Here is a 14,072-nt window from a genome sequence, read left to right on the forward strand (position 1 = left end):
CCAGGGAAGGCCCAAAAAGTCCAGTCTGGATAGGGTTAAATTACCGTTCTCAATCTTGGGGTTTTCACCACCTCCATGAGATATTGGGATGATCGTCAGCTAACTGTTTGGATACAGGGTCAATCCAAGGGCTCTGATTGGGGAGGGGTGTTTGCAAACTAGGTATAGAATTGCGTTTGCCAGTTGGCAGGCCAGAGTAGCATTTGACGTTAAGACGTCGTGGTCTGAAATTTGGATTCTTGAAATAAAAGACCATCTTTTATTTCACTTTCCCAAATCATTACATGTAACGTTATAAGTACTGGTGTCATTACTCTAATACTACAACAGTGGACACCCCGTAGGGCCGGGCTAGTAAGTGTTCAGTTACTTCGTAAAAATGCAAAAGAAGGGAGGGGCAATGCGTGGGAAACTCGAGGCAATTGCCTACTGAATGCATGGTGTATTAAGTTTCCAGTAGCACCTTGACTAATTTGAATATTGCTGTCGGTGATCATAATACTTAAATGAGGGCTTTGCAAGGGGTAACTGTGCCAAGTCATTTAACGTCCTTTGTTTCCCGGAGTTCGTAGTCACATATGGTGATGACTGGAGGTGCCTCTTTCACCCTGGCCCAACACTTCTGTCTTCTTGAGGCTGATGATCAGACCAAAGTCCTGGCGTGTCTGGGTGAAGCGGTCCATGGAGTCCCTGCTCTGTATGAGCTGCAAGTCCGGCGTCGTTAGCGATCAGTAGGTCTCAGATCAGAGCTCCGCGTACCTTTGTTTTGGCCCTAAGGCGGCTGAGGTTGATGAACAGCTTGCCATCTGATCTGAAAGTGCCCAACAATCAGTTCTTTCTTGTATAGTTTCTTACTGGTGTCGTTTTGTGTAAAGCCTTGGCCTTGTTATTTGCATTGAAAGGTACATAGATTAGTTCTGTTATAGTTTCAAAACTTAGGTGTGTATATTTTAACAGGACTGTGTACATGTATCTGTAGGATTTTTGGTAAAAAGCTGCAGCTTTTACAGCGATTTTGAGATCAGTTGGTCTTTTTTTTACTTTATCTGTTACTCTTGGCTCCTTTTATTAGGAAAGCCATCAGCAAATTCTTATGCAACGTTTGGGCAATCGTTTTCATAAAGTGTTTTGTTAATTTGCACAATGTTGCTCAACAATCTGGAGCAAGGTATGTGCTATTTCTTGTGCCCACCCTTTAGGTTGTGACTTTATTTTGACTCGAGAGTGCTCCATTCGGCTGTAGGGGCCGCTTTTCGTGGAGGTCGAGTCGGGAGGAGTATCAGGGGTCCAATAATAATGTTAAGACAAAATTTCTATCGATAATACAAAGAAAATACGAATGCTCTATACATCAATAAATAAATGATAATCATTACTTCGTTAATTCCATAATCGTTCGTGAATCACTACCGTGACAGAAGTCTTTTGAAAGTTGAGATAGTCCAGGTTCAGGTCCAAAGGATCAGGCCCAGGTCCGGACCTGAACCTGTACTTGGTTCAGTATATGAAAAGTTGTGAATATACGATAATCGAAACAATGGTTCATTTCACTGCAAAGAAATCTGTTTTGTGGAGTATTCGTTTTAAATGGCATTTCAAAATCCTACAAGGCTAACTGCCTCTGTTTTATTGACTGCACTACTTGGCAGAAATGACTATAGATTCTACTCTGCCTAGTTATTTTCTTCGACCGGTAAGCCCCAAAACATGTGAATGCCTGATCATATAATCCGTTCATTTTCCAATAGGTCCACAACCGGTCCACGGATTTTTTTCAGGTCCGGTTTTTCCGGACCGGTCCAATGAGAAAACCCGGTTTTGTACCGGTACCCAGCCCTAGTTGCAACTCTAGCGTCCGGTGGCAGTGTATTCCATACAAGTGAGCCAGAGTAGGCCAGTGGTCTTCTGTAAACCTATCTCATGGGCATAGGAACCACTTGAAGATCGGAAGCACTTCGTCTGGTGGTCCTGACTGATCTGACCCTGCAGTAGGTGAACATCCGATGATCCGACGTATGTAGGGTGGTAACTTGTTGTTCAAGGCCTTGTATATCAGTAAGACTTTGTGGTGCTTGTGTAGTGACTTCACTTCCACAGATGGAGTTTGATACGGGACAAGTAAAATCAACATGCTGGCTCGGTTCTGCATCCGTTGAAGTTTCTCCAGTTCCCCATCTGGGGCAGAGTCCCATACAGTACACGCGTACATAATGCGTGGCAGAAATATGTTTTTGTACAAAGTTAACAGAGAAGGCGTTGAAACAAAAGTGCGGACGTGCTTTAAAGTGCTGAGTGATCGCCTGAGTTTGCACAAAATGCAGGTATTAACTTGTCACTACAGTATAGATTACGGTTAATTAGCACTACAACGTATTTGTACATATTACATTCTGTTACAGCTGCCCCATTGATAGACAAGTTGGGGCTTCTCCAACTGTTTTCCATTTTGTCTGTAGACTGCACCAATGAGCATATAAACTTGCATTTTCCACTATTCACTGATAATGAATTTGCCACTGTGAAAGTATTTTAAAAGATCATTTTTAAGGTTGTCTTGAATGCTACAATAGTAGATGACAGTGTCATCTGCATACATTGATATATCACAGAATTGGGCGCAATTTGGCATGTCATTAACATAGATTTAGAACAAGAGCGGTCCTAATATTGACCCTTGGTATACTCCATATGGCATTCGATGAAAGTCACAGATAGTGCAGTGCTACCTACTAGATAAGTAAGATGTAAACCAACCCAATGCGTCCCCCTGTATGCCATAGCAAAACAGCTTTTGGAGTAGAATGTTATGATCCAGAGTATCAAACGCCTTGGAGAGATCTATAAACATCGCCCCTGTCGGCTGACCAGCATTCATAGCATTAAACCACTTCTCTGTGAGAAGGTGTGCTGCAGTTTGTGTAGAATGGCCTGGGCGAAAGCCAGACTGGGCCTCCGTAAGAATGCAGTTTGCTGTCAGACACTCGTATAATTGAGTGTGTACTGTGCAAACCAAAATTTTCGAGACAACAGGTAGTATGCTGACTGCTCTATAGTTATTTGGTGTAGCTCTATCACATGCTTTGTGTATTGGGGATAGGTGTGCCTTTTCCCAGTCATCTGGAAACTCACTTCTTCGCGAAGATTTATTAGATATATTCGTCAGAGATGGTGTGATGATCTCGGCCCCAGCCTTGAGCAATCTTCTGTTAAGGTTGTCTAGACCAACGGCTTTGTCCGTTTTCAAAGGAGTTCACGTTGGACAAACTCTGTCGTTACTTGTCTAAAGGTGAAACGGAGCCTGACAACGGTGTGCGAATTGCAGTGGGCCGAGAAGTGACATTCTCGTGATAATACCTCGTGCTAACTTTTCGGCTACCGTGCCAAAATACTTGTTCAGTTCCTGGGCAATTTCCAATGGCGAGGAGCACCTTAGATGATGACCTCATTTGCATAAATCATCAAGAAATGCGATTAATGACTTCTTTCTTGGCATAGATTGTGTACGTGTGTTATTTGGGTGGAGGAGGTGATCAACTAATACAAATTATTCAAATGAGGGCATTATTTGCATAATTAATGACAAAATTAATACACCAGTTATAAAGGTTAAAATTATTTGGTGAACGTATGGTGTCATGGAACTCTAGTTAAGGCAAGCATTACATAAAACTTTTTGGCTCCTGTACTTTGGTACCTGTATTAAACTTAACATTTGATATGGGGTTACCGAAGAACATATGTACACAGGACCTCCTGGCTTGCTTTGGCATACGCTACAAAACTATTTCTTCCATTTTGTTTTGGCCATATTGTTTTGGGTCTGGTATGTCGGGTTATATCTCAAGAACCGCTGGGCGATTATCGCAATTCTCCCAGTTATCAACATGACGAGGTAGCATCAAATTGTCCAAATGGGAAAATACGTGTTGTAGCATGTCGATTGTTCTTGTAGAAGTGACACTAGGTAGGTAAGCATGAGTGTAGTTATGAAAGACTAGTTGGATAGTTGTAAAATTGGCCATGAGTGAAGTTGCCAACTTTATAAGTAATACCACACTAGTGTCACCTTAACTGCAAAAATACAGGAATGAATACTTCGTTGGCTGTAAGACCATGATTTATCGTCTCATTTCTTGTTACAACGTTTATGGTGTCAATTTTGAAAATTTAGCCATCTTTTTTTCATCTCATTATTTTGGCAGTCCATGTCATGCAGAGGATGACATCCATAAAAAGTACTAGCTCTGTCCTTAACATACTAATTATATACTCACTAAATAAATGTAAACATGAACATTACCATGCATGGGTTATGCAAATGTGTAAGAAATTTAAATAATTCTTCTTTAAAAATCTCTAAATATTGCAGTATGAGGTCTCCGAACTCTTGTTTGTTTTTGGATGTAATACTAGTAGTTTGTCTTATTTTCAGTCCAAAAATATATATTTTGGGTTCATGTGTCATAACGCGGAGGCCAAAATGACAATTTGTTATAGGAGTAGATTTTGCACATGGAACAGCGCATTTTGCATTGGGTGTTTTGGAAGAGCCCAGTTCTTCTATGGGGTCAAGAGGGGGTCAAGAGTTTCGTGCATCGTTGGTGTTTGGATGGTCGATTTCTGCAAATGGTTGATATGCAACGTTAACAGTCAATTTTTGTGGTTCCGATGTGTTTTTGTCCTGCCAAGAAGGTTACGTTTTGGGTAGTGATTGTCAGCCTACCTATTGGTCACTACGAAGGATTGTCAGCCTACCTATTGGTCACAACGAATGATTGTCAGCCTACCTATTGGTCACTACGAATGACTGGGGGAATTTGGTTGCATATTTGGCGTGTTGGCATGCTGTGACAATAACTGAAGAAAAAAAATCAAATGTTGGGTGCTTCCGCACTTCAGCGGAACCTCCGGGATTGTATCGTGTGCGGTGGTCATGTCATTGTTTGTTTGTTGACAATTGCCAAGTATTCCATATATGTGTCTTGGCTAAGATATGGAAGGATAACGCTAGAAAACTACTACAAGACGATGTATACGATACTTTTGTGTTCTTCCGCTCTTTGTACAGAGTTGACATAGAATAAAGTGCCGTGGCGGACACCGAAAAGTGAAAAAAAGCTATAGGGACAGGGAGCAAGTGGTGTAGTTTTGGGCCTCCCAGCGGCTTGTTCTTCCCGGAAAACCTTGTCTACCGCATCTCTCATGCGGTTTAAGATAAACCTGGCATGCACCTTTCCCGATATGGAAAGAAGTGTGATCCGCCTCCAGCTGTTACACCTCTCAATTCCGTACGCGTAGTAGCAAATTTCATTCAAACATCGCTGAATGGACATTTTGCAAATCTAGACCTCATTTCCATAATTTATGAGGGGATGATAGAAACAGTCACGCTTTGAACATCTTCTATTATTTGTTTGGAGAAGGTATATAAGTGCAAACTTCACTGTACATTGTCATTTAGCCTCTAGCCACTGAAGAAGCTGTACATAGCGAAACTAGTTTGGCCGACAGGCTGAATAAACAAAACTTGAACTATGCGGCTCCAGATGTCTTTCTGATGGACGAATGAAGTGTGCAAGATGTCGGTAGCTTGAGGGATGAATTTACTCTACTATATACTATTATTTGGTTGGAGAAGATTATCAAATTAAATTCACTTGATATATATAAAACTTCTTGAAATCCTTAAAGCTAGGGCATGCGGTCGCGGTCATCACAATATAATGGCTCGAAGGAGTGACACAGCGGATTTTAAAACTTGTAAGACTTGTCATTGCCTCTTTGCAATCAGGAAATAAAAGTTTAGAGTTGAAAAAGAATTGCTATTGTAAAAATCTTTCCTTCATAGTTGTAGCTCGATAGATATTTATGATGTTTATGTTTATGTCAGAGAGTCAGGTTTTATCAAATTGATGACATTCTTTAGAGTCTAGTTGTCAATGAAATAATGTCTGTACTTTGTCAAAGAGTACCTAGGTATATATACTCCTGATTGATCGCCAGCTGGTTTTGTCATAACTGGCATTGATTTTCAACATAAGGTAAACACGAATTTGTGGTTATGTTAATAGTATGTATTGTGTCTGTTAAGAAGGGGAAGGAAATAAATTAGTTTAGTGCTCAACTTATTAATATCCAAATTAGTCCTCAACATCAGTATAGATTATTTCCTCAACACGATGTTGCATTGTTTTTTTTCCAAAAGCACTTTTAAATTGAAATCATTTGTGAGTACGTATGTTAAAAGATAGAACAGTTATATAGCTCAGCATATTGATGCTGGGCACCGATCATTGACACACTCTCCTCTATCCCTCCCACACAGGCTGCCCCGACGGCTGGGCAGAAAAAAGTGCCAGGTGCTATCAATTCTTCATGGGTTCAATGACCTTCTCGCAAGCGGAAGCTTTGTGTGCATCACACAATGCCAGGGTAGCTCTCCCGAAAGATCAAGCGCTCAACGACTTCATCGTGGCGTTGCGGAACAGCAACGCACGGGACGCGCAGTTCCCCGCCTGGATTGGACTGAAGGATGTAGACGTAGAGAACGAACACAGGTGGACAGACGGTACTTTGCTAGAGGGCTACGCCAACTGGGCAGACGGTGAACCCAACGATGCGCCCGGCGAAGCAGACTGTGTTCGAAATGAGAGATCTGATGCCGACGAACGATACAGAAACAAGTGGAGGGATTATCCTTGTGACAGCGCGTCGTTTGGCGTGTTCTGTGAAACGCTCTCTCGTAAGTACCCCATGACCAGCACAAACCACAATAAGCTACAGCGTTTAGATAACCAACCTTCCACTAAGCACTAGAGTAGAGCTAGAACAAATCGTAAACGCTGCATGTTCCGTGCAAATACTACATGCTTGTACGTCACTTCACCACCTCGCCGACTTTCATTTGCATGCTTCTGCTTTTTAAAAGTAACTTCTGATTCATAGGGTGTCCAATACGCTTTCTGTCTGACAGGTATCAGTCATTAGGGCTTTCATTGCAAAGCGCGAGGTGCACGTGCATTTTGCTATGCATAACATTTAAATCTCCCTATGTAACGTTACTTGCTTTTAGACAACATAGCCTTCTAGCATTTTGATTAGAAAAGGTTGTCCATTTATTATTTATTGCGCTGATGGTGTTGTCACTTCATCTTTATCGTGTTGAGTGTTTTTAAGACAAAAAAGGGAAAAGGAAAAAAAGATATTGATCAGTGCTCTTTTGCTTAGATAATTCAAATCGAGCCAAAAGTGCTCAAGATATTTGCATACAGTCTTAAAACCGTGTACAGTTACTATCAATTTTCTTCCAACAATAACTGTTTTAAAGGTAGAGTACGTACCTCAAAATTTTCTATGTCTGACAGCACATCGTGGTCACGGAGAATGGCCTAGTCTCTTTCTCACGAGAGAACACGAGATTAGGCCAGGCTTGCGTAGATCATCTGCCCCCTTCATCCGCCTCCTTACGGAGAAGGGGCAAGGTAGGACTTGGGGAGCTCCCAACCCTGACCTAGTCTCGTGTTCTCTCGTGAGATCGAGACTAGGCCATTCTCCGTGACCAAGATGTGCTGTCAGACATAGAAAATTTGAAGGTACGTACTCTACCTTTAAAACAGTCACTGTTGGAAGAAAATTGATAGTAATTGGATACATACGTGACTGATGAACCACTTCAATGTTGCAACCGTGCCATTTTAAACAGCGTGTGAGGTAGACAAAGGGACCTGCTCTGCATCTGGAGACCCACACTACACGAGCTTCGACAACCGTCGTCATCATTTCCAAGGCCGGTGCAGATACACATTAGCCAAAGATTGCGGAAACAACGAATTTACTGTGGAGGCAAAGAACGAACCCTGGGGAACAAGGCCCGTTTCCGTTACCCGTGAAATCTACGTGATAGCATTCGGGATAACAATCGGCATTCTTCAATACGATGGGTCGAATAACCGTCATACCGTTACGGTGAGCTACAATGGTTTGTTTTGTTAGAAATACTAATAATAATAATCACCAGGTGTAATACTAGATAGTAGAGGTAACTCATTCATCTGGCACAGTAACAGTGTCGATGTTGATAGCAAACATGTTTCAGACATGTATCTCAGACATGTATGTTCAAACTTCCCTTCTCAACTTATCTGTCAATACTGGCAACCTAAGATTGTATAAAAACCTTACAGCTGAGTACAGTATGGAGAGTTACCTATACCCACAGATTTTGAGCGACGGTCCATTTTATGTAAAACGAGGATAGAAAGGGGTAGGTACAAAACAAACCTACCCGTTGACGAAAGGACATGCAAATACTGTTCAAGGAATGCAGTAGAAGATGAACTACATTTTATTTGTCAATGTTCACATTACAATTTCGAAAGAAGATTTTTTTCCTTGAAATCCGTACAACTTTCCAAAAAATGCTTCTCACACCTTAGAGTTGATTCCGAGTCACCACGAGGGTTGCCATTGTCATCACTTACAAATGGTTTCAATTGTTTTCAATTATATGTCTAGGAGATTTTATACTTCTAATGCTATTTGAACTTTCTAAATATCTTCCCCGGTCTGTAAAACCTTTGAAATATTCACGATGTGGAACAGAATACTTCTAACAGTTTGTAATTTTAATGTAAACAATGGTAACAGCATTTTGCCATTATTAACCATTTTCTACCATTTTTTGTAATATTGGATGACTGGGCTAGGAAGAAAGCAATTCACACATCCTTGCAAAGTACGGTTTGGTGTAATGTCAATGGCTACCACAAAGGACACACCAGTGCCCATCAGTGAAATCTAAAAATATACCAGGCAGACAAAAGGGGCTAGCTTTTATGGGGCAATAGATTAATTCTACCATTTGGCAAGGTTTACCATTTTTTTTTATATTTGTAAAAGTGAAAGAATCCTGCAGATGTTTCAAAATTATTGTAAATAAAGAGATTTATTTGTGATCACTTTCAAAATGTTTCCAAAGTATTCAAAGAAATTCAAATAGATTCAAAATCCCATATTAATCTTTTTGAAAAAAATCATAATTGTTGGGGCTTAGATATTGTTTTATTCAAAATAATTCCAACTTATTACAATCATTGTCCTCATGGTGCCTCGGAATAGACTCTACCGATCAACAAAAAAATAGTCTTTTTACTTAAATCGCCCAACCCCTTTATCCAAGAAAATGTTGGACAATTTATCTCCCACTGCATACAGAAAAGAAGTCAAACCCACCAAATAGCTTAAGTAGATGTAGATTTAGAAGAGATGTTATTCCCCGTTCATCTATAAATATTTTTCCTTTCTTGTGAAGTGTACAATTATGTATACCACTGCTTCACTTTCTTTGCAATTAGCCTTTGGGCAAGAAGTTGCATAAGTGATTGTATTGTATCATTACGTTTTAAGGAATGACACGTACGTATCACTGTTCTTTAGGCTAAACTGTGCATTACAGGAGACTTTTATTAGAAATTAGAATTAGAAATATCATGACGCAGGATCGGTGCATTTCTGTTCTACTTTACGATGAAAGTACTAAACCTCTGCCTCAGAATAACAAATTGCACCGTTCTGCTTCAAAACAGCTGGACACTGGAAATGGAGGAGGTCCAACGTACTTAAATTCGCCCTCCTACGTCGACCCACTGGGCAGGATAACGGTGGGCGTGGTCGGCAGATATGTCCATGTGAGGTTGACGGACCAGTGCGTAGATGTATATTTCGACGGGAGACACAAAGTCCGGGTAATTATATCACATTTTATTATTCATATTTCTCGATTCAAGTACAGCAGATTTGTATATACCTTCAGGTGTCAGACTTCCCATATTGCAAAAATAGGCAAATATATCAAGGACTGCTCTGCTATTAGAAAGAATACCGTAACTAATGATTAGCCTACTCCATTGTAATACTATGTCAAAGTTATACGTTAGGCCTAATTGTTATGTTAACTAGGTTGTTAAGCTTTATCCTATACCTCTATTTTGTACTTTGTGTAATTGTTGTTGCCATGCATTGTGTCATGTACAATTGTCGTGCAAATAAACAGGCAGTTGTATGATGAATGTTGTATGTGCCATGACCGATTGTGATAAATTTGTCATTAACAGTCTCAGGCGCATAGCACACAGGTGTCAGAGGGAAAGAACGTTAATGTATTCTGGCATGCTTCTACAGGTGAACGTTCCAAGAACCTACATGGGGAACATGTGTGGACTCTGCGGCAACTTCAACGACGATGCTTCCGATGACCTGAATGGCCAAAGCACGACCGTTTTCGGGAATTCCCATCTCGTCGACATCTCGTAGTAAGTGATATAAATACATCGTTTGTGTGTTTAATAATTCCTAAATAAAACCATGTTAACATACATACACCCCATTAATTAATGAAAATATTTACTTGTTCACTTGTCACTTGTTTCTTTCTTGAAGTATGAACTTGTGACAATCAAAGACTGGGACAACTTCAAATTGTGTACTAAATTGCCATTTTCCCATGTCGTATCTGCTATATCAAGATGTAAAAAAAACTATTTTAGGAGGAACCATTATGATGGAAGGTTGAATTTAGATTAAGATTTATTGAAATTACAGACAATGTAATACATAAAATACATGGCAAACCCAGGCAGCTTGGCTAATATTGGGTACATACAGATGAATACATTTACACTTCTCATTGAATACAAATTATTAACTTAACTGGTTAAGGTATGCTTCAAATTCTAATATACTCATATTTTCGACTGTCCAACGCAAGTCTTCACTTTGTGCAGTTAGAGCACGCGACTCCGTTAGCTGTGAGTCTTGCAAAAAGTTTAGCTCTTTGCCCAAAATTCATCTAGTTGTGGTTGCCATAATCTTTCTGTAAGTCGTGCCCCTCACGCGATGATAATGTGTTTTCATCTGCATATCGTGACGTCACAGAAGCGATGGATCCCTGAATGAACGTTACAGTTCAACTTAAATTGAGAATAAAATCTTTGAAGAGATTCATTAGTCACGTATGAGCACAGTTAATAAGAATTTTCTTCTTACAGTGACGTACATTTAAAGGTAAACACACGTACCTCCAAATTTTCGATGGCTATCTGTCCATCTTGATCACAGAGAGATCCATGCAAGTCTCGACCTAGTTCTCGCAATTCTCGCGAGAACTAGGTCACTCCGTGAATAGGATGGACAGTACGTGTGTTTACCTATAAATGTACGTCACTGATGGAAGAAACATCCTATTAACTGTTTCCTTAAATCTTTTAAAGATAATTCATTGATTTTGATGAATCCAACTCAGTTGCCCTGGAGGTGACATAGGCCCGACGGATGACCCACCGACCCCCTGCGATGAGGCATTGGATGCTATAGTGAGGGACAATAGCAACTGCGGGAGGATAACAGATGCCAACGGCCCGTTTGCTATTTGCCACAATGTTGTTGATCCCAATGACTACTTCGAGAACTGCGCCTTTGACATGTGCGTCGGCGGAGCGCCTGATGCGCTGTGCCAGGGCCTTGAGGCATATGCTGACGACTGTGCGGCAGCCGGCGTGCAACTTAATTGGAGGACAGCGAACTTGTGTCGTACGTGCGATTGTGATACTCGTTGAATATTGAACACTTAACAGATGTGCACACATGCACACCCAGAAACAGACACTTGTCATTTTGCACATTTTAATGGATTAACAGCTACACTGGGTTGTGCTTTATATCTTAGAAGCTACTTTACAGTTTGGAAGCTGTAACCATATTCTATTGTGCCTGCTTATTAGATACTCCAGTCTGTGTTTCAGGGTTTTACAGTAGGAGTCAGATTTTCTTTCGACTAAAAACACTAACCTGACGTCTTTATTCATTTTCAACAGCCTTACCATGTCCAGCGAACAGCGAGTACAGGTCGTGCATGACTCCGTGCCCTCCGACCTGCAGGGATCAATCCGCCACCTGTGATGCGCCCTGTGTAGAAGGCTGCGAGTGTATCGCAGACCACATCTGGAGTGGAGATAGCTGTGTGCCAGTAAACCAATGCGGATGTGTTGACCCCGACACCGGTGAATATTTTCAGGTCAGTTCATTATTGTACATAGTAGTTGCGGTTTTGTGCGTGTCGTTGGTCTACCGTTCAGTTCGTGGCGTTTTCGTTATCTCGGCAAAGATGATGTAGGTTTTAATCACGTACCAGAAGGTAGTGTTTTTTTTTTGGTTTTGCTATGATGGAGTGACTGAGCATAACTCAGACGCTGTGGACGGGTTTTTGATATGTGGGTAAGTGTCGGAGACTACGGTCGAGCGCATCAATGAGCCTCCAAGCGACTTGTAACGGTACTGCAGCGGGTATTCCGGGTTTATCTCATGTTCTGGAAATGCAGTAATTGTGTGATAGTCGTGGCTAGTGGTATGTTTTTCAAACTACAAATGATTGGCCTTCTTTGTTGGAAACGTTGGGGAAAGATAACTGAATCATTGGTCTATGGATAGACCATGTAAAGTGCATGTTATTCAAAACAGGGCTAAAGTGAGGAAAATTTATAATTTCGTGGCAATACTATACATGTGAATTTGAACTATACTTAGTATTCGAGGACATCCGCTGTTGTTCATCGGGGCTGGTGTTCTATGTCGAGAGATGGCAGCGGACCATGACATGATAGGACTTGCAAACATGAGGCATATGTATTACAACCGAGAAAGAAAGGAACACCAATAGATACAAATCATGCAAATGAGGACATCTTTGTTCAAAAGAATGGTTTGTTCAATCATAGCCTTGTCCGATCTAGTTAGAAATAACCTGTATTTGTGTGGCAAAACGCCAAATATGGGTATAATTGAATGAACGTTTTGTAATATCGAGCAGTTAGTGTCAGACCTCCGTCTTTCTTTTGACGATTTTTGTTTTGTCTGTTCCCTTTTAGCTCAATGCGGAATGGGGAACACCAGACGGGGAGCAATGCCGGTGCGATGAGGGAGGGATCATCAACTGTGACGAAGTGCCCTGTGATGTAGATGGAGGATACGCCTGGACGAACGTTAATGGGGTTTATGGGTGCAATTGCATAGGCGACTGTTGTGGTGAGATATAGTTTTTGTGCTAGGTAAATGTCTGAATGATCTCGACGGTGTTGTAAAATTCGTAAAATATGCTTTACTTTCGAATTCCCAAAGTCTTAGTAAGTCATTGGATGTTGAGCCTTCGCTCTTTCATTTGACAATACTTAAATGTATCAATCTATCTGATGATGTTGAGCCTTTGCTCTTTCATTTGACAATACTAAAATGTATCAATCTATCTAATGATGTTTCGTCAATGAGGATGAGTCATCCAAGCAACAAGATACGTGAAATTATCGTTACTCAAGCAACAGGATATGATTCAGGAGGCGGTCATACGTTTCAGACATCATCCGCTGTCTTTCATGTGTGACGATTATCAGGATTCACCAGCTTTTAAACCAAAACTCTATCTTCATGCGTTAATGAGTTGAAGAAAAACACTTTAACCAAGAAAGTCTTGGTTTCTTAGAATTGCCTTCACATAGTTCTCAACACATCAATCCAGATCTGAGAGCTTTGGTTTAAAAGCTGGTAAATCATAATGCCACTGACGAAACACAGGCGATGCTGTCTGAAACACCTGACTGTTTTCACAATCGTATCCAGTTGCTTGAGTATCAATAATTTCACTGCCAAAACTTCCTTTTTCTTGTTTATCTTGTTTTGCTTCCTCGAAATTTATCGTCCAGGAAGAAAATTATTCTGTCCCCAAGAAATGTTCGAAAAATGTGCTTGTCCATGGGGCAAGCAAGTTTTTGCTTGTTAAGTTTTTGAGACGATTTGAGATTTGTTTTCTTGTATTTCCAAAAATGCCATTTCTTGTTTATCTTGTTTTGCTTCCTCATAGAAAATTTACCTTCCAGGAAGAAAAAACAACAACTTGTTTTCTTAAGAGTTGACTCTGGTTATAAATAAACAAGAATTTCTGGAATTTCATTCTTGCATTATAAGAAAAAAAGATTTTGCTTAAATCTCTAGAAAAATATTTTTGTTTCGGTTTCTCGTTTTGGTTG

The 14,072-nt window shown here is 40.5% G+C and overlaps 1 protein-coding gene across 1 annotated transcript in view; it reads left to right on the forward strand.

Moving 5' to 3' along the window:
- LOC118420591 (zonadhesin-like) overlaps window positions 1-14,072 on the forward strand; it is a 266,452-nt gene that overhangs the window by 15,769 nt on the left and 236,611 nt on the right. The window contains exons 3-9 of the mRNA XM_035827423.1: window positions 6,326-6,742; window positions 7,703-7,965; window positions 9,585-9,743; window positions 10,180-10,310; window positions 11,300-11,586; window positions 11,871-12,070; window positions 12,921-13,077. Of these exons, the coding sequence (XP_035683316.1) occupies window positions 6,326-6,742; window positions 7,703-7,965; window positions 9,585-9,743; window positions 10,180-10,310; window positions 11,300-11,586; window positions 11,871-12,070; window positions 12,921-13,077 (1,614 nt within the window). The remainder of the gene's footprint in view (window positions 1-6,325; window positions 6,743-7,702; window positions 7,966-9,584; window positions 9,744-10,179; window positions 10,311-11,299; window positions 11,587-11,870; window positions 12,071-12,920; window positions 13,078-14,072) is intronic.

This window comes from Branchiostoma floridae, chromosome 8 (genome assembly GCF_000003815.2).
Source record: "Branchiostoma floridae strain S238N-H82 chromosome 8, Bfl_VNyyK, whole genome shotgun sequence".
NCBI classification, from domain to species: domain Eukaryota; kingdom Metazoa; phylum Chordata; class Leptocardii; order Amphioxiformes; family Branchiostomatidae; genus Branchiostoma; species Branchiostoma floridae.